Source organism: Mustela nivalis, assembly GCF_964662115.1.
Source record: "Mustela nivalis genome assembly, chromosome: 5".
In the NCBI taxonomy this organism is placed as follows: domain Eukaryota; kingdom Metazoa; phylum Chordata; class Mammalia; order Carnivora; family Mustelidae; genus Mustela; species Mustela nivalis.
In genome coordinates, this window is record NC_139024.1 from 45,195,557 (window position 1) to 45,220,804 (window position 25,248).

The 25,248-nt window shown below is 37.0% G+C and overlaps 1 protein-coding gene across 4 annotated transcripts in view; it reads right to left on the reverse strand.

Annotated features, from left to right (window-relative positions):
* The window catches only part of LOC309864823 (cytochrome b5 reductase 4), a 93,145-nt gene that overhangs the window by 50,456 nt on the left and 17,441 nt on the right, over nt 1–25,248 (reverse strand). For all 4 annotated transcript variants that reach the window (XM_082730692.1, XM_082730691.1, XM_082730690.1 and 1 more), the window contains exons 3-4: nt 13,222–13,322; nt 9,103–9,184 (exon numbers count right to left, since the gene is read on the reverse strand). In XM_082730692.1, the coding sequence (XP_082586818.1) occupies nt 9,103–9,184; nt 13,222–13,322 (183 nt within the window). The remainder of the gene's footprint in view (nt 1–9,102; nt 9,185–13,221; nt 13,323–25,248) is intronic.

A 25,248-nucleotide genomic window follows, 5' to 3' on the forward strand; every position in this document is an offset into this window, starting at 1 on the left:
GTTATTATTTTCCTTATTTTACTGAAATAATTTCATAGCTGAAAGGGATCCTTAACAGCATACAGCAAATTACCATCTGATCCCCTCATTTAAGACTGAAAACCAGAGGTCACGGACTTGAATGAAACCCACAGCTCTTCAGCAACAAAGACGAGGTTGGACTTTGTCTTCTGAAACTCAGCATCATATTTCTTACTATGCTATTGCTAGTGTTAATACTTAATACCTCCTAGAAAGACAAAAGACAAAAATCATTTAAATTATACCTCAAAACGAGCTTTGTTTATCAAGTGCCAAGTAAAAAGCTAGTCATTACAGTTCGCAAGGGATCACTGATGTCGCTGCTTGATCACTTACTTTTATCAGTGGGTTTCATCTGTCTTACCCACTGAGTTTGTGATTGTTTTATCTTAGAACAAACAACAAACTCACAGATATAAGTAAATTAAATCTATTTTCTGTGCACCACATAGTTGGCAGTTTGAGGAATCTCATTAATCAAGTAAAACAGTTTGTTTTTAATCTAAGAGGGTCACAGATTTTGAAAAATGGCCCCAGGTAATTTGTTTCTAGGGGAAAATGTACATTTATCTCATATGACTTACTTTCTGCCTGATGTGAATTGATTGGACCTGTCAGAACTTTCTGGATCCTACTAAATAGGTAATTTTTTTCCTGAGTCTTTTTTTTTTTAATACAAAGAAAAAGTACCAGTAGGAAGAAATCTTCTACTTAAATAATCTAAATCATGTTTAAAAACTCTACTAGTCTTTGCAACTCTTTTAATAAACTGAGACACAGAAATAAGAGACTATTTTGTATTATTAAGCATATTTACATCTGAATCATCTTAGTCACATAAGACTGACAAGAACTCTGATATTCTGCCTAGATAATTAATTCCATCATTTGACTGGTTCCATGACAAAAAAATTGTATTTTTTCACAATGTTGGTTAAATTGCATTACTCTGGTAAGAATCTCTGCTTTCTGGAGAGATCACAGTCATTTTGAAAACTAACACTGCAACTTATAGACTGAACTCAACTATTTTTTGGTAAGAGGGTGGATGAGAATTTTTAATTGTGACCCCAGTCTAGTTTACCTCTGCTGGGTGGAGGCATGGAGGAACCCTCCATGATAAGAAAGAAAAATTCTTTTACCAGTATGCTCATTCTTTAATAAATATTTGTTGATCATCATCTTAATAGAGCTGTTGGTATAATATAAAATCATTTTGATAAAAAGTTAGGAAAATATAAATATATTCTGTCTGCTTACTGAATTACTAAAATTACCCCAAAATTTGGAACAATTCATAATGAAAGTAGTGACGTGGTTACCTTTGGGTGTGTATGGGAGGGGAAACAAGTAGATGGGAGACAGGTATGACAACGCCACTACTCATAATTGAATCATGTGAATGTATTATTTATTCAAATAAATTAAATAAACAGAATTAAAAATAAAATGATACGTTCTTTTGAATACATACAATATGATAATGCTTTAAAAGAGGTATGTAGGTTAGGTATAGAAGCATAGAGGAGGGTATCTCTACTTGGAAGGAATCTGAAAGGACTCCATCGAGGAGGTAATATTTTAGCTATGTTTTGAAAACATGCAGGCATTTGTCACAAGGCCCTGAAGAAAAGCATTCTAGGAAGATAAAGGCTGAGGCTTTATACCTGAATGTTTTACATTTGTCATGGAGCTACAAACCTCATTTTCTTTTATTTCAGAAACCCTCCGGATTTGGGATTGGATAATTTTGGGCTGGTAATCTCCGCTGTGGGGGTCTATCCTGTGCACTATTGGGTATTCAGGGACATCACTTGTCCTTTCCTCTTCCCACTGGAAGGCAAGTAGCACCTACTTTAGTTGTGACCACCAGGATGTCTTCAGACATTACTCCCTTGTGGATTTTGGCATATATAAATATAAGTATAAATATAAATGTGCAAAACTGGATAACTTTAACGAGGTGATTCTCTGCCTTACAGAAAGAAGAATCCATGTATTCTTCAAATGGCAGAATTCTCCAGTTGATAACTATAGTCTTTAAGTAAGGTACATATACATACAAACCTCAGTATCTTCACTTTTATTTTTATTTAAATTAAAAAAATTTTTTTGTTTCAAGCTTTTATTGAAATCCCAGTTAGTTAAAAAAAAGGGCAGCAAGTGGGAGGGGGAAAATTCCAAATTAATTAACATACAGTATCTTCATTTTCAAAGTGAAGGTGTTAGAACAGTTTCTAACTCCTCTTTCACCGGTAGTAGTCTACTGATCTTTGGTAGACTCCCATCTACTTATTGTAAGTAACTGCTTGAGTGAGCAGGTGTAAAAATGAAAAACATAAAGTATTAGAAACCATGATAAAGCAGTGAGAAATTAGGAAGAAACATTTGTAACACTGCACTATGCCACTGGAAAATATGAGTACTTTTAAAATATGACTTCCATTAAAATTTTTTCAAGTATACTTACGGTCTAAAACATTGCTGCCCAAAAGAAATATAATGCAAGCCACAAGCATAATTTTGATTCTTCAAATAACCACATTAACAATATAAAAAGGGGCAGGTTAATTTTAATAAAATATTTTTACTTAACACAATATATCCAGAACATAGAATACTATCATTTCAACATGTAATCACTGTAAAATTTATGAGACATTTTACATTCGTTTTTCCAACGAATTTTAAGCCTTGAAATGCAATATTTACACTTTTAATGCATCTATATCTGAAGGAGGCATATTCTAGCACTTGATAGCCATAGGTGGTGTGTGCCTATAATAATGGCAGCAAAGGACTAAAATAAGGGTAAAAAGCAAGAACATTTTTCATCTTTGCCAGAGAATGAAGTGTTCCACATAACTAAGTAATCAAGAACTAAAGCTTTACCTTTTTAAGCAAAATTTCTCCTTTTATTCATTATTAATATCTTTCTAAAGCACAATACAAACCATAATACTTTTTAAACAAAGGATTATTTTAAAAAGCACTGATTCTTTACTTGATAAGGATTCACTAGTATTATGTTTTGGGGTTTTTTGGTTTTTGTTTCTGTTTTTTTAAGATTTTATTTATTTATTCATGAGAGAGAGAGGCAGAAGCAGAGGGAGCAGAAGGGAACCCAAAGCAGAACTCGATCCCAGCAGCCTGGGATCATGACCTGAGCTGAAGGCAGACATTTAACTGACTGAGCCACCCAAGCGCCCCCCCATTATTGTGTTTTATATTCTACACAGTTAAGCTCCTGTTTTCTTCCTAGACACCCACACATTTTGCCACTGCCACACTAGAAACCACCAGATAAACTGAAAATTACCCTTCCAGAATTGGCCAACTGTAGGGATGCCCATAAAATGCCTGGATTTTGGATTCCCTTGGTTTGGGGTCTGGCACGCCACCTACCTAAAAGAGGGTGACAGGGATCTTGTATTGAAAGAAGGCGATGAATAAAATTCCTCTTTGGTATAGCCCCTGCACCCCCGCACAAATCCTCACGCTGGCAATAGTTTCTTTTCACCTACTGTTCACACCTCATCTCTGGTTTCAGTCTTTACTCCTACTTCATCTGTTTTTATCCTCTGTTTCCATCTCATCTAGAAGTTCTAACCGTGGACTGAACACATGTTCTGGTTTACCCCCGTCACATGTTCTAGTATATCCCCTGTCATCCCAGCGCAATTACTAACAGAGCCTCCCTGCAAACTCAGAACCCCCCAGTTTGGACAACTACAGTTAGCCCATTCTAGTAATTTTCTTTTAATGGAAATGATTTTTTTTTACTATTAGGTTAGTCACCACTCAGTATACCATTCTAGTAGTTTCTATCAATAAGGCCAGCTGAGTTTGATGATCAATCCCTGCCCAAGGGTACAAGTGGTACTTACGTTAAAATGGTAGTTCACCTTAATTATCATGAATATTCCTTATTTCTGACACATTTAGATCTTCCTCTTTAGTTACTCTGTCCCTTTTCATATGCTCTACTTCTGAGGGCTAGCCTGGAGTTCAAACTGTATCTTGTAAGATCTTATGTCTCAACTATTTAATAAACCCGATCCCTTACTTGCAGTCAACACCTTTCTGATTTGTGAAATTCTTGTTTTTGTTCCCTAATGCTTTTCAAGTTGTCTCATCACTACCCACTACTGGCCTCACCCTAGCAAAACACAGATTATGCTGAGTGAAATAAGCCAAGCAGAGAAAGTGAATTATCAGATGGTTTCACTTATTTGTGGAGCATAACAAATAGCATGGTGGACATGGGGAGTTAGGAGAAGGGAGTTGGGGGAAATTGGAAGGGGAGGTGAACCATGAGAGACTATGGAATCTGAAAAACAATCTGAGGGGATTTAAGTGGTGGGGGGTGGGAGGTTGGGGGGACCAGGTGGTGGGTATTAGAGAGGGCACGGATTGCATGGAGCACTGGGTGTGGTACAAAAACAATGAATACTGTTATGCTGAAAATAAATAAAAAATTTAAAAAACTTTTAAAAAGAATATATAAATATAAATAAATAAAAGTATATAAAATATATAAAAATATAAATATAAATTTTAAAAAAACAAAACACAGATACTCTAAAAAGGCTTTAAAGCATAACACAGATTCATAGCCCTCCTCTTACATGTCATGGCAATAGGAATGATAACACTTTCGTTTTCACAGAAACAGAACCATCTTTCAGGTGAAACACACTAGTCCATGCTAGTTTGTATGTAATAATTGTAGGAATACAAGAAGGAATAGAAAACGGAAGCAGCCTCAGTCCTACAGGAGTGGAGGGGCAAAGGGAGGACAGCAACCGCTAACTATCTCTACCATGTATGGGTCAGCAGTTTCTCCTGCGCTAGGCGCTCAGCAAACATGACTTCCCTGAATTCTCACAGTGACAGGAGGATATTTCGTTCATAAGCCCAATTTTATTCCTAAGGAAACCCCTCAGATCTGCTCACTGAAACCAAAGAATGTAACAGCTTATGAGTGGCAGAGATGTGATCTGAACCCATGTTAGCGTCTATGAAACTTATACCCTTTCTGTAGATCCTCTGCTGCCTCAGTAATCAATATCAGGGCCAGGGAAAGTGTTAAAAAGGAAACTTTTAATTTATGAATACATAATACTGACTCCATATCTCATTCTGGGTAAGAAATGTGCTTGCATTCCCCTGAGCCAGGAGGAGGAGGAGGAGGAGGAGAGAGAATGCTCATTATGGTGTCACTTCTTTATGATTAGGATTTAATTAGAAAGTCTGTGTCCCAGACCCCTCAAACCCTCCTGATTTTGGTTTCCAGGTTGTTTTATTTTTCTGCCTTGTATTAACTACCTGTATTTCATCCTTATTGTTACTGAATGATTTTAAGTTGCCAATTATTTTCTCTCAGCATTTTTAAGATACTGTTCTATTGTTTTCTGGCTTCTACCATTGTTCTGATAAATAAACAGTAACAGCTAACAGATTACAGCAATGGCCACAGTCGCCAAATTGTGGAAAGAGCCAAGATGCCCTTCAAAGGACGAATGGATAAAGAAGATATGATTCATATATACAATGGAATATTACACTGCCATCAGAAGGATGAATACTCAACTATTGTATCAATACGAATGGAACTGGAGGAGATTATACTGAGTGAAATTGTCAAGCAGAGAGAGTCAATTATCATATGGTTTCACTTATTTGTGGAGCATAAGGAATAACACGTTGGACATTGGGAAATGGAGGGGAGAAGTAAGTTGGGGGAAATCAGAGAGGAAGACAAACTATGAGAAACTGTGGACTCTGAGAGACAAACTGAGGGTTCTGGAAGGGAGGCGGGTGGGGGGTTGGGTGAGCCGGCTGGTGGGTATTAAGGAGAGCATGTAGTGCATGGAGCACTGGGTGTGATGCATAAACAATGAATTCTCGAACACTGAAAATAAATTAAATTAAATTAAATTTTTTAAAAAAGGTTACACGAATTAGCTGTCAATTCAGCAGGCACTGGTTTGTTAGAACATCTGTCTCTTGTGGCTGTTTCCAGATCTTCTCATTGTCTTTAGTGTTCTGCAGTTTTACTACAAAGAGTCTATGCATGGGTTTCTTTTTATTTATCTTGTTTGGAATTGCTGAACTGGCTGAATTTGAGGATTTATGACATAATTTCTGGAAAATTCTTAGCCATTATCCCTTTAAATATCCTCCTTCTCCCTACCACTCACTACTGGAAATCTGAATACAAGTGTCAGATCTGCCACGTCTCCTGACGGTTTTTCTACCCATTTGTTTCTCTGTGCCACATTCTGTATAATTTCTGCTGCTCAATCTTGCAGTTCACTGAGCTCTTCTGCTATGTCTAAACTCTTTGGCTAATTGTGCTATGTAGTTTTCACTAGCTTTATTTTTCATTTCTAGAAGTTCTATTTATTTTTATTTTTTTTAATCAACATGATTCTTTTTAATCTTGCTTTTTACTTGTTACTAATACATTCTTTTAAATGTAATTCTTTTTTTTGTTTGTTTTGATCCAAATATTATTTATTTTATTTTATTTTTTTAATTAAATTTATTTTCAGCATAACAGTATTCATTATTTTCTTACCACACCCAGTGCTCCATGCAATCCGTGCCCTCTATAATACCCACCACCTGGTACCCCAACAAATGTAAGTCTTTTAAATATGTTTCTGATTATATTATTCTGTATGCGAATAATGAAGTCCTGGGGTAAAAATCTGCTTGTTTCTTCTGCCCCACTTCCTCATGTTGTCTAATTTATTATTTGTACTAATAATTACCTGTTGTGTACCTGTGGAAATTTTGAGGGTTTTAGGTTGAAAGGTGTTTTGCCATTAAAGATTTGTATATACCTCTGCCAAACAGCCTGGGAAACCACTAATGATAGGCCATTTTACTTTTGGTTTGAGGTTTCTGAGACCACATAGATGGAACATACTTGAATTTCTAATTCTTATGTAGGCAGGGTTGTGTTTACAAATTCTCAGAAGAAGTCTCTTTCCTCTCCCCTATCACCTCATAAACAACGTCAGGGAGGACAAGATAACTTAATATCTCCCTTGTTGTTGGACAGGGTTTGTTTTTTGTTTGTTTTGGTTTTTTTTTTTTTTAAAGCTTTCCCATTTCACTGACCATCTAGACCTTCAACAGTCCAAGCCATAGGCAGGAGTCTCAGTTCTACTCTCTTCCTTTACATACCCACAGTCTGGTCTCCCATCCTGTGTGGCCATTAAAATTCCAGTGTGGCTCTTAAGTTCCTAATATCTAGATCATTCCTGGAGGGAAACAGAGGTAGCTTATCACCCTCAATTGCTGCTTCTACTTACTCTTTTTGTATGGAGAAATATCTGGAAATTTCCTTTTGAAGTCATCTGCTTATTTTAAATGGTATTTGTTGTATTTGGTGAAGCATTCTGAGGATGATCTGTCTTTCATTTCCAGGGAGGTGGAAGGAAATCAGTAAAGTCCTTTTGCTAATTTCATGTCTCCTATGGACTAAAAACCTAAGGAGCCTGCCATATTTTCTGATTACCCTGAATGGTAACACAGAAGAACACACATAGCTAGTACAAGATTATGTAAATGAGATAAACAACAGTCAGGATGAGGTAACAGCAGTCATTTAGAAACTTCAGTTAATATCATGTCTCCTGCTAACAGTGAATCGGTGAACTTAGGAGTCAATTAAAAGGAGAAAGGAATTGGTTTACAAAAGGAAATGGATTTGGGCGCTTGGGTGGCTCAGTCAGTTAAGCATCTGCCTTCAACTCAGGTCATGAGCCCAGAGTTTTGGCACCAAGTCCTGAGTAAGGCTCCCTGCTCAGCAGGGGAGTCTGCTTCTTCCTCTACCCCTCCCTTGCTAGTGATCTTTCTCTCTCTCTCTCACAGACATACACACACATACACACACACACACACACACACAAATAAAAAATCATTAAAAAAAGAAGTAAACGGGTTTTCAAGAATTTCCACACACTAGAGGAGAGACAAGGTCAGACTAGTATGCCTTTGTTATACACATATATTGGTTTGTGTGTAGGAAGATAGGAAGAAAAAGAATCCTTTCTGAGCATCTGTTACAGCAACAAAAGGAAGCTCACTCACGTTAATTCTTAGCCCTATGTATCATTATATAGATTAGAACTGAGGCTCAGAGGTAGAAACTGGACCAAAGAAGGCACAGCCAACAGGCCATGGAGCCAGGGTTCCAGTCTAGGTATGCCTATGCTGCTTCCACACTGCTGATGGAGGCCTCTGGCAACAAGGCCTTGAATTATGAAACTCACCGAACTAATAAACAGAAGATTCAGGTCAAACAAGCCGATTTACTTCTAATTTGAGTGTCAAAGTCAGGAGTTATTCAAAAAAAACAACTACCATTTCTTCCATAGTAAAGAATCAAGCAAGACAATTCTGCTATGCCTACTGCATGTCTAAAACTTTCAGAGAGTGCTCTTCTGAAATAAGCTTGGGAGGTAAAGAGGGGATCTCCAACACCACACAGATTAGAGAGTCAGGTCAGAAGGTAAGGGGAAGAAATTGGTGTATTTTAAAAGCAGCTTAAAATCAGAATATGGGTTTTCCATACTAAAGGAGGGAGAAGGTTCAAGGCAAATGAGAGACAAATTTTGGAAGGAAAAAATTCACTATATAACTTGATGTATTTTCTGATTGAGTCATGTGAATATATTGCATATTCAGAAAGCAAAATTCTAAAAAACTGGTCTAAAAGTCAACTCTAATGAAATGTCCTGGCTAATCTATATAGCAACAGAATAAAAGACTAATGAAAACTATCTGAAGAGTAAATAAAGTTGGTTTACTTCCATATAATGCTCATTCCTCACACTAGGACTGTTTCCTCAAAACAGTCAGAAACAGGTCAAAATTAAGATAAAGTCATTGCTTTATTCTAAAGAACTAAAGTACAATCTTTACAGTCGCTAGATTGAGAGGCCAGTGAAAAATAAGAATAATACTGCAATTTATTTAAAACTGTCTGTTGAAATCTAAGTAAGGGAAAAAAAAGGTACATGCTAGTCACATGTCCACCGCCAGGTTAGCACCGGGACTGCTTACCTTTAGAAACAGCAGGCTTAATGGCCATTCTGCCAACCAGGCATTCTTTCAGCATGGATTCGTAATTGACCCAACGATGAACCTGGTATGGGATATAAATGAAAGAAAAGCAACATGACTCTAACTCCATGAGATGCTCTAATTTTATTTGCAGCCAAACTAACCATTCTTACATAGACTGCTCTGGAAAATTAAGAAGCGGGATTCAATTAGCCACTAAGGGAGCAACAGAAAGGCAGCATTCAAAGGGATTCCTTAGAACAATGTTTTCTAAGTGTTGTCTGCAGATCTCTGGAGGTTCTTGACACCCTTTCGGATATCCATGAGGTCTCAATTAGATTCATAATAATACTGAGACAGTATTTATCTTTTTTGCTGGTGTTGACGCTTGTACTGATGTGGAAAAAGCAACGGTGGGTGAAACCGCTTGGATGTTGGCACGAATCAAGGCAGCGGTTTCAATCTTTATATTCTTCACCATCATATTGGTTTCATTTAAAAATATCTTTCATGAAAGGGCACTTAGATGGCTCAATCGGTTGAGTGTCCAACTCTAAATCTCAGCTCAGGTCTTGATCTCAGGGTCATGATTTCAAGCCCTGTATTGGGCTCCACGCTGCACATGGAGACTACTTTAAAAAATATCTTTCATGAGGTAGAAAAATGATTAATTTTCTTAAATCTCAACACTTGAGTACAGGTCTTGTTGAAAAAATGAGTTCTCAAAAATATTTCTGCTCAAAGTAAGATGGTCACCTTGAGGAAAAATACCGAAGTAATTATTTCATTTGCAAAAATGAAATGAACTTTTGTCTCAGAAGTCTGTTTATATGTAAAAGAAAGAAAAAGACTGATAAACAAACTGGCTATTCAGACTTGGGTATCTGACAGACATTTTCTTGAAAAGGAACAGACTGAGACTGTCACTTCAAAGAAAACAACTGATAGTATTTGTTGCCAGACTCACCAGTGGGAATTAAATTTAAATACCCCCTGGAGGACACGTTCTCAATATACATTAAAAGCCTCAAAAAAAAAAAAAGTTAAAAGCTCTTTCATTAAAATATTCACATATACACAAAGATGTGGGTACCAGGATATTCATCATAGCAGTATTTATACTAGCAAAATACTGGAAATAATCTAGAGTCCAACTATAAAAGACCAGTAAAGGAAAACTAATACATTATTCAATAAAATATTAGCTCATCAGTAAAACAATCAGGTCAAATAACACTGGCATGAGAATCTTTGTATATGCTTCTAAGTAAATAAATATATGCTAAAATAGCAAATACATACTATATAATTATAAATGGGCACTCATTTATTAATAGAAATTAAAATTTCATTTACCAAATATTTATAGAACATCCAAAGACATGTAAAGCAATATCCCTGGGGCTATAGCACTAGGTAGAATTTTGCAGATAAAAGAAGGTGAAACATACTCAAAGAGGCAAAAATATGAGGTTTGTGAATCATGGAACTAGTGATTTGCTCAAAGCACTTCAGTTTGCTCAAAGCAAAATGCATGTTGAGAATATTTGCCTTAATACAGTCTTTTAAGGCCTCAAAGGCTACACTAAGGACTTTCAATTCATCCCACTGTCAATGGTGCACATCTGAAGATCTGTAGAATGAGGTGCTAAGATGACTGTCTTAAACAACACTCATCCAGCTGTCATGTTATTTACATTGGTACTGAAGGCAAAGGATCAGGACAGTATTAAAATAGTAGGGCCAGAGAAGGTGATGATGACTTCATCTAAGGCAGCAGGAAGAGAGAAAAGGATGTAATGTTTACTGGATTTCGCCAGTGACTGGATATTGGTGTGCAACGAGGAAGGCAAAGATTATTCAAGTGGTAATGGTCCCCATTACCAGAAACAGGAAACAGCGGAGGAATAAAAGGGAAGAAGATGCATTGATATAATTCGAAGGCAAAACGACTACGTGCCTATGGGTAATCAAACTGCCCATCAGGCATTTGGAAATAAAAACACGAGGTCAGAAGCGCGATCCAAAGTAGAGACAGAAATCTGACAGTGAAAAGATAATTTAATGTTTGCTATACAACTCAAATACTAGCCCTGAATAAATACTCAAATATTTAAGGATACAAGAAGCTTGCCCACAGTTTCTAGAATATAAAGTTGTTTACTTCTGTAGTAAGTAAAGTCTTAAATAAACATCATGGGTCCTGTTAAAGGCAAGTGGAATGCAGTAATCTGATAACTAACATACTGTTTAAACTGCTAAAGAATTTAACAGTACAGCAGTTCTTGTGACTTCTCCAAAACTTAAATAAGGTTTACTTAAGTAAGTAAGTATAACCTCACGACTGAGATCACCTCTGTAACGTCCTGAGGCTGAATATACTCTTCCAAAAGAAGAGTTTTCCGTAAAATCTTGGTTATAGAACAGATATAAGAAAAAGCTATGGCAGACAATTTTCACACAAATGTTCCTAAACTTTTCTACTTAGCTTGCATTGCTAGACAATAACAAATAACAAATGACAATGGGAATTTGCCTTAAATCAGCGATAAGAACCTCCCAAGGGGAATGCTATTATGACCAATGGCCAAACACGACTTTCCTCCAACACATGAAGAACATGAATAGCAAATGAGATTCTGCTATTTAAGTAGATGCACTTCAGCACATTTAAATATAAAATAAACTTTATTTCTGGCAACCTGGTCAAAAAATAAATTCTAAAATAGCTGAGAAGGTAGGAGGGACAGGTATCAAATTATATTTGTTCAGGAGTCAACTCGGGGTACCTAGGTGGCTCAGTCAGTTGAGCATCTGACTCTTGATTCAGCTTAGGCTGGGATCTCAGGGTCATGAGATACAGACATGTGTAAGGGTCTGTGCTCAGCAGAGTCAGCTTGAGGATTCTCTCCCTCTGTCCCTCTACCCACTCATGCTTGCTCTCTCACTCTCTCTCTCTAATAAATAATCTTTATTAAAAAAAAAAAAAAAGAAGAAGTCTACTTTAAAAATAACCCAATCTCATTTCACTATCTTAATGGTAAAATCCCAGTACTACAACATGGATCATCATCATTAAATACAAAGTAAAACTTATGTGAGACAAAGACAAAGTTCTATTCTTCTCAAGATTGTTGTTTCAAAATAACAGTTCAGCCGACTGACAGTAGTTAACATAAGGATATTACTATATTACATAGGTATATATGTTACATATGTACGTTTCATCTATGTAACTTTTAAATAGAACAAAAGCTAGTATTTGTTTTTAGTAAATGTAAGGGGAAATATAAGGGAAAAGATCTAATATAAATATCTTTTGAAATATACATACAGATTTTCTGCTACCACTCTAGAAATAGATTTTATCTTATAAATTATATATAAATATATTTTATTACATATAAAATGTATATAAAATATATAAATTATATAAAGTATTATGAATTTTATATAACATATAAATTATATATTTCTATTATATAATCTATTTCTATTAATATCTATAATTTATAATATATATGTAATATTACATATATACTTATATACATAAGTATACACATAATACTTATATACATAAGTATTACATACTTACATATGTAATATTACATATATATGTATATTATAAATTATAGATATTAATAGAAATAGATTTTCTATTCATTAATCATCTAGCTTTCTATATGATATGCAGACTCAGTATAGCAAGACAGGCCAGTTACTTAACATTCCCCAAAGGAGAAAAAACTGAGTACAGAGAAGCTAAATTTCTTGTTTTTTCTTCTAACCATTACTGCCTCCCATGACCCAATCATCATCATCATCAAAATCAATCCAAATTGAGTAAACAGCTGCAAATAGAGGAGAGAGAAAGCACTTAAGAGCAGATGCCCGGATACAGATTTGGAACAAATCTGTACAGCTCTAAAATTTTAGTAAAATCATTCAAAGGCAAATTAAAAAAACAGTTGTTACTTACGAGCATCTTCCTACCTTTCAAAACTCAAGCCAACACGTGTGAGAGTTGTGCAACTATTTTCTTTTTTTCTACAACAGTCATACTGTTTAATCTAAGAGAACTTTTCCCCTGTAATACTAGGATTACCTTCACCACCTTACCTGATCGAAGAGGTCAGTGCCATCGGATCCTGCTGCTCTCATTAGCTCATCTTCTCCACCAGGATGATACTCCATATACGGGCTGACGTTATAAACAAAACCTATCCAAACAAGGGGAAATGATATCCTAAATGGACTTTGTAAAAGTTGTACAAACAATAAGTGTAAGTTTCAATAAATCTTTTCGAATACATTCTATTCAACAAATCATTATTATTATTTCAAAGCAGTAAGTACATCAAGGGTCTAAGATTTCACCAGACTCACAAGTTAACAAGTTAGCCTGCCAGTTTCATGGGTCCTGGTCAGAAACTGTCAGACATAAAGGCTAATTTACTACACACATCACAAGCAGTAGCACGTGCATGAGTTCTCCGAACCCCAATCCTACAGACTTATGTGAAGAGGGCCAGATAATTCCTGTGCGCAAATGTGCTGTACGACAGGAAGGGAAGTCTGAGTTTAGTAAAGTTGAATCTTTTATAATGAACAGGAAGTACATATGCCCTCTGTTCTGGGTGGGGGAGATATTATCTTTATTATACTAAACAGTAGGCAAGCCTGTCCTCTATACTCTAGCAGGAGTCTCGAGTTCTACTATGCAAAGTTGTTTACTATGCCAACATCCTCAAAAAGACTGCCCCTGCTTATAAGATGTGCAGGTTATCTACAAAACCTAAAAAAAAGCCTCCTAACACAAACGAATAATGAAACACTGTTTATGATTTTTCAAAAGTTCTCTCTCTCTCTACTCCATCCTTCTTTTTATAGCCCTGGTACGAAAATCTGATGAGAAGGAATCAAACTGTCACCCATGTGTCTGATCATCTCAGCAACCACTGGGCAAGCAAGGGTGACCTGGCCACTGAGATACGCTCTGAGAAAACAAGCACAATCCTTCCCTGCAGCTGTCCAAGGAACAAAGATTCTTGCTGAGGTCTTTTTTTTTTTTTTTTAAGATTTTATTTATTTCTCAGAAAGAGAGAGATAGGGAGAAAGAATGAGTAGGGGGAGTGGCAGGCAGAGGCAAGAGCATGCTCCCAGCTGAGCAAGAAGCCCAATGTGGGACTGGATCCCAAGACCCTGGGATCATGACCTGAGCCAAGGGCAGCAGCTCAACAAACTGAGTCACCCAGGCGCCCCTATAGCTGGGATCTTAACTATCCTTTTATCTTCTCCAAACATTTATCTCATCTGTTCATACATTTAAATGTATCTTTATCTTTAAAAAAAAAAAAAAAAAAGGAACAACAAATGGAGGAAAATTCACTCAATGAATAGCCTTCCCAAGGAAATGAGTTACTTTTTAATACTAGACAGTAGACAAATCCAGCCCTGAAGATATCTCAAGAGTACAATTAGAATAACTGGTTTTCTTATACCTAGGACTATTCCCTCTTTATATTATGACCTCCATGAATTTAAATAACTTTAGGTAATTTAAAATTTTCATCCTATATGATAATCTTGGGACGAAAGAAGAGATTGGATTTCAGCCCCAAAAAGGTATTGTAGTTTTTCCATATAAGTTTAATTTTAGAGAATAACCAACTAGGTAGATTTCTTTATAAGATGGCTTAAAAGCAACTTAGGCAACAAAAATAAGTAAATTCACAAAATCTCTTTCAGCCAGTCCTCCAAATAAGTCTGAGAAAAAAAAAAACCAAAATGACTGCTAGAGTTCTCTCCTTTCTTCTTCCCTATCCACCTTCTCTAACAAATTTGGAAGGAATTTTTCCTACTGTTTATTGCTTAAAATCCACAGACCACAAATGCCAGAGGTAATTATTAGGATCAGAATTATTCCCAATAGGTTTTCTGTTTTGTTTTGTTTTGTTTTGTTTTGTTTTTAAGACAGAATGCCTTACTTGGAATTTCAAACTTTCTCGGCAACCAAACCTCAACTAGAGTTTCTCAAGAACATGAAACCTATAACACACAATCATGAACCTTCTGTAACAGAATTTCATGTTTCAGCAACTGGCAGAAGGATAAACGGGGCTTTGCCAGTTGTCCATAATGAGCATATAAAACCTAGAACATCCCATATGTGTTCTCTTTGACCTCTCAATCCTTTAGATTGACCCTTATCCTCTCATATTCTCACTCCAGACCTGAACAGCTTCCATGCCATTCAAATGGACAAATCTAGGAATGCCTATAAAATCCCTCACTGTAAGGAACTGAGAATGTTAGTGTCTCAGTCCAAGGAATATTAAAGCCAACCACACTTGGCAGTGTTTGTCACTGTTTTTTATGAGACGGAGCTCCCAAAATGCAACTGATGTTTTTCCTCTGGTGCAGAGGGCTCTTTCTTCTCTTTTTTCCTTCCTCTATCTTATCTCCTTCCTCTTCCCTTTTCAAAAGCATTTCCTAACACTAAAACTTCAATGTGGCAGAAGAAAACAAATGCAAAGAATCTAACTTTATGATTTTCTTTCACGCTTGGTTGTATTCTATTTGTACTATACTTGGTTTTTAGGCAGTAATTTCTTACATATAAGCCTCTAGCCCCCTATGGTTTTCGAAATTAATTTTGCTTGCAACTTCCTAAATTTTGTGATGACAGAATTAACTTCTTCCTATAGCTCTAGTTGCTCAAGTATGGAGGATTTATAGAACTGACTTCCCATTAAATAAAAATACGTGGTATTTAAGGACCCACAGACATAATCTCAACTTAAAGCTAGGCTATTAATAAATTCTGCACAACCTAAATCCTAATAATGACATTAAGAACAAAAATGGGCAGGAAGATATTCATAAAACACCAGCCTTGAATGGCACAAAACTGCTATGACCAAGATCCCCTGGTCACAGACCAACAGGTGCTTTCAGATCATTTACATGGGTCACCTTCAGTTGCAGAGGGGGAGATAGGGAGAACATCTGCTGACCGATCAATCAATCTACCTAACTATCCACCCACCCTCCCACCCACCCATCCATCCATCTTATCTACCCAACCTGATATTTTATTTTTTGTTTTGTATTTTATTTTTAAAACTCTAGCCAGGAGTAGATAACAAGGATTGACTGAGTACTGTTAAGAAGAGCAAGTTAATTTCAAAATATACAGACATACCAATCACAATGTTGTACACCCTAAACTTATAAAGTGTTATATGTCAAGTATCTCTCAGTGTAACTGAAAAAAAAAAAGATAAAAAAGAACTTATTAAAATTAAAATACAACAATTTTATTAAGAACATCTACTCTAAGGTTTAAAAGACATCACTTTTTAAATGCCCTGGCAATATTCAGGAGTACATTTTCTAGCTAATTCATCCTATCTGAGCTGCAGCACAACCAAAGGCACACATTCAGAAAAACAGCTACACTGAGTTCTTTAGGCAATGTACTGGTAGTACCTGTTCTAGTATTTTAACTCTAAATTATCTCGTGTGTTACAGAACTCTGAGCTCTCAAATAAGTTCTTAGAATAAAAATTACTCACTTTAAAATTACCACTTAGTGCTTTTTATTACCAGAAACTTATACAGCTAATTTAATCACAGAATGAAAGAGTCTCAAGATTGGGAGAGCTCTAAAGGTAATTTTGAGTCTGATTTCTGATCCAATACAGGACTTATCTCTATAAGATCTACAGATAGACCATTGTTCAGCATCTGCTTGAATAGTAATAGTGTCTAGGAGCTCACTGCTTATTTAAAAACTAATAGTTTAAGGATCAATATCATTTTTATACCTAAAACCTAATGTTGCCATTTTTCACATAGAGAACTCTTCCTTCTTGGTAAATGCTGCCCCTAGTTTTTCACATAAACTTTTTATATTGATTGTAATTTAAACTCTAGCTGTTACACAATGAAATATTTGTGTGTAAAAATTTTAAAAACCCACAACAAAATGTGTAAAAAGAAAATATACTAGTCATCTAACCCAACTAACAATGTTACCATGATTGAGCATTAAATGTAATCCTGAACTTCCTAGAAGCCAAGGTTAAAAAAAGACACTAGTAATACTGGTTGCATTGCCTGATCTTAAAAATTATTAAAAAGAAACAAACAAGGATGTGGAGAAAGGGGAACCCTCCTACACTGTTGGTGGGAATGCAAGCTGGTGTAACCACTCTGGAAAACAGCATGGAGGTTCCTCAAAATGTTAAAAATAAAACTGCCCTATGACCCAGCAATTGCACTACTGGGTATTTACCCTAAAGATACAAACGTAGTGATCCGAAGGGGCATGTGCACCCAAATGTTTATAGCAGCAATGTCCACAATAGCCAAACTATGGAAAGAACCTAGATGTCCATCAACAGATGAATGGATAAAGAAGATGTGGTATATATACACAATGGAATACTATGCAGCCATCAAGAGATGAAATCTTGCCATTCGCAACAACATGGATGGAACTAGAACGTATCATGCTTAGTGAAATAAGTCAAGCGGAGAAAGACAACTATCATATGATCTCCCTGATATGAGGAAGTGGTGATGCAACATGGGGGCTTAAGTTGGTAGGAGAAGAATAAATGAAACAAGATGGGATTGGGAGGGAGGCAAACCATAAGTGACTCTTAATCTCACAAAACAAACTGAGGGTTGCTGGGGGGAGGGGGGTTGGGAGAAGGGGGGTGGGGTTGTGGACATTGGGGGGGGGTGTGCTTTGGTGAGTGCTGTGGGGTGTGTGGACCTGGCGATTCATGGACCTGTACCCCTGGGGATAAAAATATATGTTTATAAAAATAAAAAATTTTTAAAAAAAAGGAAACAAATAAACAAAAGGAGACTCCTTACTTCTTCTTTAGAAAGGAGAAAGCCCTTTGAGTTTTTGACATTGATATTGTGTTGAACATGAGTCCCTACATAAGGGTCACTGACAAAGCAACAGATGATATGATTTAACAATATGCAGAAACCTTCTTCAGGCAGCATTCCTACCAGCCTTCCCAGCCCTGCATTACCACAAATGTACATTCTGTCTTTTGAGACTTACAAATTTGGGGCATTTCATATAAATGGAAGCAGACAATATAGGGTCTTTTGTTTGTCTTCTTTCACTTAGTATAATATTTTCAAGGTTCATCCATGTTGTAGCATGTGTCCATACCTCATTCCTTCTTATGGCTGAAAAATATTCCATGTATGGATACAGCCCACTTTGTCTACCTGTTCCTCTGTTCATTGACATTTAAGTTGTTTCCACTTTGGGGTTATTACGAATAATGCTGCTATGAACATTCATGTATACATTTTTGTGTGGACACATATTTTTATTTCTTTTGAGTATATACATAGGAGTAAATCTGCTGGGTCATATACAATTTATGTTTAGCTTTTTGAGGAACTGCCAGAATGTTTTCTATTCTCAGCAGCAATGTGGGAAGCTTCCAATTTCAGAGCACTCTTTTCTAGTCACCACTCTAACTTCCCATAGACAGAAAAAGTCTTTTCCCACCTACAGAACCTGAATCACTTATCTCAGATAACTGAACTAACAATTGGATTGCAACAAGCTCCAACTCACTCTTAACTCCAGCCCCACATCTCACATCACAATGTAAGCCTCAAGTGACAGTTATACCTATTAATCTATCTCTCAGATGAGGCTCCACAATTTTTCAGGATAGGTAACCACATGTGAACCATAGTAGCCCACTGATAGGGACTAAACTGTATCCCCATGGTTCAAGGTAACACCCCCACGGATAATTTGACATTTTCTTTGTTCTATTTTACATTAGAGAGTCTCAAAGCATGATCCAGACCTTCCTAAGGGAGCTTAAAAGTCTTTTGATGGGTGGTCCAAGGCCACAACATTTTTGTAGTAATACCAACAAGATAAGATATCATCTGTCTTTTTTAAAATCTTTCTTCCACAAGTCTATAAGATTAAGTGCTGAACCACTGTTGATTTTGTTGGCTCTAAAGTCAATGAAGGAAAAAGGTGTGTTCACATAATAAAGTCATAGCAATATTTCTCTGTATTCAAATGTACAGATCCATTTTTGCAAGTACTGTGACCACCTTGCCATCTTGTGTTCACTAAAGAAATAGCACAGTATTTTAATTTTAAGTCTACTGATATTTACTTAGTTCTATCAACTGCTGAGAGATGGTGCCAAAATATGCAACAATAACTGTGGATTTTAATTCTACTTTTCAATACTATCAATGTTTGCTTCATATTTTTTGCAGCTTTGTTATAAAGCATAAACAGTCTTCATAATGAACTCTTAACGTTACGAAATGTTTTTATCTCTAGTAACATTCTTTGTCTTTGGGAGTATACTTTAACCAATATTAATATAAGCCAACCTTGTTAGACTTACTGTCTAGATAGTATACATTTTCCTACACATATACTTTCAACCTCTCTGTGTATTTATATTTAAAGTGTATCCTTTCTACAGAGCACCTAAATAGACATTTCTACAAAGACATAAAAATAGCCAACAGACACATGAAAACATGCTCAACATCACTCATCATTAGAAAAATGCAAAGCAAAACTACAATAAGAAATCACCTAAAAAAATTTAAAAAAGAAAGAAAGAAATCATCTCATACTGTTCAGAATGGCTAAAATAAAAAACACAAGAAATATCAAGTGTTGGCAAGGATGTAAGAAAAAGCAACCCTCATGTACTGTTGGTGGGAATACAAATTGGTGTAGCCACTCTGGAAAACACTAGGAAGGTTCCTCAAAAAAAAATTAAAAGTAGGAATACCATATAATCCAGTAATTCCACTATTGGGTATTTACCCAAAGAAAACAAAAACACTAACTTGAAAAGATACATGCACCCCTACGCTTATTACAACATTATTTAAATAGCCAAAATATGAAAGCAGCATTAGAGTTCATCAATTGATGAATGAATAAGACGTGGTACATATACACATTGGCATATTAGTCACAAAAAAAAAAAAAAAAGAATGAGATTTTGCCACTTGCAACAACATGGATGAACCTAGAGAGTATTATGCGAAGTGAAATAAATCAGACAGACAGACAAATACCATATGATTTCACTAATACTTGGAATTTAAGAAACAAATCAAATGAACAAAGAAAAAAAAGAGGCAAAAAACCCCTGACTCTTAAATACTAGAATTAACCGGTGGCTGGCAGAGAGGAGGTGGGTTGGAGGATGGGTGATAGATAAGGGGGATTGAAAGTACACATATAGTGTTGAGCACTGAGTAATACACAGAACTGCTGAATCATTATATTATATATCTGAAACAATGTAACACTCTACGTAATTACACTTCAATTAAATAAAAAGAAAGAAAGAAAGAAAAAGAATTGACTTAAGTAATTTTGGAAACCAATGTTTTGACTGGGAATGTGAAACCAAAGACAAATAATTATATAAAATGCTGCAAAATAAACAACCGAAACAAATAAATACAGTGTATCCCTTCCAGCCATCATGTAGTTAGGTCTTGATACACATAAACACACAATCTCTATCTTTCAATTCAAATGACTGTTCCATTTAGGCTTAATTACTGACAAGGCTGAATTTAGAGCTACCATTTTATCAGTCTTCACTCTTACCCTCAAATTTTCTTTTTCTTCTTCCAAGTTTTCTGTCTGTGCCTCTATACCTCTATCCCTGCCTTCTTTGGGGTTAACAAAGTATTTTTTTAGCATTTATTTTATCTATTGACTTTTTTACTATACCTTCTCTCATTATTTTTAAAATGATTGTTCTAGATGCCTGGGTGGCTCAGTTGGTTAAGCAGCTGCCTTCAGCTCAGGTCATGATCCCAGCGTCCTGCGATTAAGTCCCACATCAGGCTCCTTGCTTGGCAGGGAGCCTGCTTCTCCCTCTGCCTGCCACTCTGTCTGCCTGTGCTCACTCTCACTCCTCTCTCTCTGACAAATAAATAAATAAATAATCGAAAATAAAATAAATAATAAAATAAGATGATTGTTCTAGGGATATCTATATATATCCTTAACTTTAACCAGTTTACTTGAGCTAATACTGTACCCAGCTAGGTGTTGTATAGTAGAGTACCTCAGGATTTCAGAATTAAAAGCATTCCTTTGTCTCTTACACTCCTGAAAAGCTTCTAAAATGACTAGAAAGGGTAGATAACACTTAAAACCAAAAAAACACAGAGAGCAGAAGAGGAGATGACTGCAATAAGCCAAATGGATGAGTGATAATATACTTAGCAGAATGAAGAAAGGTGAAAATAAAGCCTGTGTAAGGTGGAGGGGGATCTATAAAAGCCAATGTGTGCAATAGAACACCCCCCCCCCCCCGCAAGTGTAAGAATCAGGGATTCCACGTTAGGGGGCAGGAAGATCTTGAATTCAATAGAAGCAGCAATACAAGCCTAATATTGCCTTCACTATCCTAAATACCAAGCAAGCAGCCCCTTCCCTACCCTGCAAGAAGTGTACATTTATTCTTAGGCAGGATGAACCAAAGAAACATTACACCGAAGGAAACACGCTTGGGAGTAGGGGAGAGGTTTGAACTAAAAACCAGAAGCAAAAGTCACAACATTAAGATCCACGTCCTACCACCACCATGCCAGCAGCTTCCATCCCAGATAACCTTCAGAACACTTATCTGCAGATGACTGGGGGTGAGGGAGGGAATTCCAGCCCAAAAGACTGCTTGCATACAGTCTGTTGGGGACACCTGCCAGTGCAGCCAAACCCATGCATAAAAGAGTTCTGCCCACACACATGGAACTTCCATTTAGCTCTCTGGTTCATCCCTCTCAAAATAAAAGGACAGACGTTTAAAGAAAAGCCCTCTAAAATTAAGATTAGTATCTAAGCAACTTAAATTGTGGACTTCTGGTGTGCAATTTTACAAAGAAAAAGAACTATGAAAAATGAGACCAGCACTGCCTCACAGAAACTAGAAAAGAGAGAGGTAGCAACTGTCCTGAATATAACTTGGAGCTTCTAACTCCACCAAACAAATTCAGTGATGGTGAGTCCAATTTACAAAAGAGCTAAGACAATCGGAACTGAATGCCTCAGTCTGCATGGGGAAATTTAAATAGGATGTGATAAAGTCCTCTATACACTTCAGAACATCAACAGGGCATAATTACCAAAGATAATCTTATGCGACATTTGTATCACAAAAAACAGCCCTGATATTTAACTATGAAATTGATTTAAAAGGAAATTGATCAATAAAAGCATTAAAAATTAACCAACAAACAGTCTGAGGGATCAGTTACACTCTAAATATTTTGAAAAAAATTCACAAACCTCTCCTAGGGAGAACAATGACCAAACATCATTAGCAACAGCCACATTTACTATACTTAGGGTTGATTTACAGTTTATGTCAATATTAAACAAGACACCCTCTCTCTAAAAATTAGTTTTCCCTATTCCATGAGATCATTTCCCTCTGTCTGCCTATGCCTTAGGTCTACCTCCGACAGCTACCAACCAGCCCTTGACTGCACTGCTGTTAATTACGTGGGCGGAAGAGGAGCAGATATGTCCTTGTGTTTGGGATTATTTCTTATTTTCCAAAATAAGTTAGGTGCAAAGATTATATCAAGAAAAATGTGTTCCTACCATTAACCAAAAGAAAAACCAGGAGTGCTTGAGTAGCTCAGTTGGTTAAGCATCTGACTTTGGTTCAGGTCATGATCTCAGGATCCCGGGATGAGCCCCACCTTGAGTCCCGCATAGGGTTCTGCAGTCACTGGGGAGTCTGCTTGTCCCTCTCCATCTGCCCCTGCTCCCTGCTTGTGCTCTCTCTGTTTCTCTCTCTCAAATAAATAAAATCTTAAAAAAAGAAAAAAAGAAAAAGCCAGACAATCCATAAAAACCATAAGTTTTTGAGCCCATCAAGGAATGGAGCATACAAGGTCATAAGGCAACAAATAATCTAAAATCCAGAATGATAAGCTGGTCTGAGGAGATGGGACACATGAGTTGTTTCATCTTTGATAGAGCACAGGAAAAAGAGACATTGCTATAAAACAACTGAAATTTTACCAAATTTTGGCCCTCTTTAAGGGCCAAATGTGCACTGATGCTATTTTAGAACCCTGAAGGCCTCAGAAATGGGATTCTGTACCCACCTACTCACAAATTTCTTTTTCACACTTTCCTACCTCATGAGATGCTCATGAAAAGTACGAGCAGGGCAGGTCTGAGAAATGATACTGTTGGTTCTGGTGTATAATGCCTGCTCCAAGATTTGCAGGTAGAGCAGGAGTACCAAGAAGTCAAATTACTCTTTTGGACTGCCCAAATCATCAGCTACTGGTGGGGCAGAAGCAAGAAATTCACCCGTGCTTCACAATGAAACCCCGCATGCAGCAAAAGTTATTCATTTGCTGGGAAGGTACAGTAAAGCCTCTCATCCTTGAGCTCCTGCTCTGATACCAGGAAGAAGTTAGTTGCTGCTGGAAAGGGAAGGAAACAACACATCCCCCTGTGCTCTGGTCTGACATTAGGCAAATGCAAGATAAGCACTGGGGGAGGCACCCAAAGCCTCCGGGGCTCGGGGCTCTGGGCTGATACAAAATGGAGGACTTCTAGCACTGGAAGGGAGGCAGGGCAATTGCTTACAGCCTTCTCCCTCTGCCCTGTCCTCCACTCCAACCCTACTGATAGAAGGCAAAGCTCCGCTGTCAGGAGAGGGGTAGGTTGGGCAGAGGCAAAAAACCTGTCTGCGTTCTAGATCTCGCGCTGAGGATGAGGCAGAAGAGAATGTCCACTGGGGAACTGACACAAGGACTGAAAAGAGTTCAGTCTCTGGGGCTCAAGTGCATAGAACCCATCTGAGCTGGAGGTTCAAATAAGAAAATTGCACAAACACTTCTGCCTCAACCACAAGTCTTACACCAAGTAACAAGCAAGATCATCCAGGAGCACAGAGGGAGCCACCCCTACACAGGCAGTCAGGCAGGCTGTTGGCTAAGAGTGCAATAGGAACAAGGAGAAAGTCCTACCACTGCAGGACCCACACAACAAACAAGCCTAGCAGCAACCTGATCTGGGAGGAATCTGAAGTCTGTGGTATGCTGGTGGTAACAATGGCAACAATAAACCCCCTAACCAGCTCAATTGCTACCCAGACTGACTCAATTGAATTGTTTGCCAGAAAAAGTGTACTCGTTTCTAAGTGTAAATACCTCAGGTTCTACTGTGCACATTATGCAATGTGGGACATTCAATCAGACATTACAAGTCACACTGGGAAAAAAAAAAAAAGACAAGAACCCATTGTCAAGAGAGAAAAACAGGGGCGCCTGGGTGGCTCTGTGGGTTAAAGCCTCTGTCTTCGGCTCAGGTCATGATCCCAGGGTCCTGGGATCGAGCCCCGCATTGGGCTCTCTGTTCAGCAGGGAGCCTGCTTGCCCCTGCCTCTCTACCTACTTGTGATCTCTGTCAGATAAATAAATAAAATCTTTAAAAAAAAAAAAAGAGAGAGAAAGAGAGAAAGAGAAACAGCAACACAATCAGACTTTAAGGTGGTATATATGTTAGAACTATTACACAGGGATGTTAAAATAACTATAATTAATATCTTTTAAAAAGTCTAGTAGAGAATGTGGATGACATTTAACAAGGTAAATTTCATCACAGAGACAGAAACTATAAAAAGGAGTTTAATGGAAATACTGACACATTTTAAAATCAGGCTCAAAATTCAATAATGGACCATGAATCTATATAAGAAAGCTATCCAGAAATAACAAAGTTTCAAACTGATTAGGGAACTCCAGGGGCCAATAATCTAGAAACATTATATATCAAGTTTCTCAACTGGTTACTACTTTGTGAAATAATTAAAACCATACCATGGTTTAAAACTCCTACACAGGGGCGCCTGGGTGGCTCAGTGGGTTAAGCCGCTGCCTTCGGCTCAGGTCATGATCTCAGGGTCCTGGGATCGAGTCCCGCATCAGGCTCTCTGCTCAGCAGGAAGCCTGCTTCCTCCTCTCTCTCTCTCTGCCTGCGTCTCTGCCTACTTGTGATCTCTCTCTGTCAAATAAATAAATAAAATCTTTAAAAAAAAATAAAAAAAAAATAAAACTCCT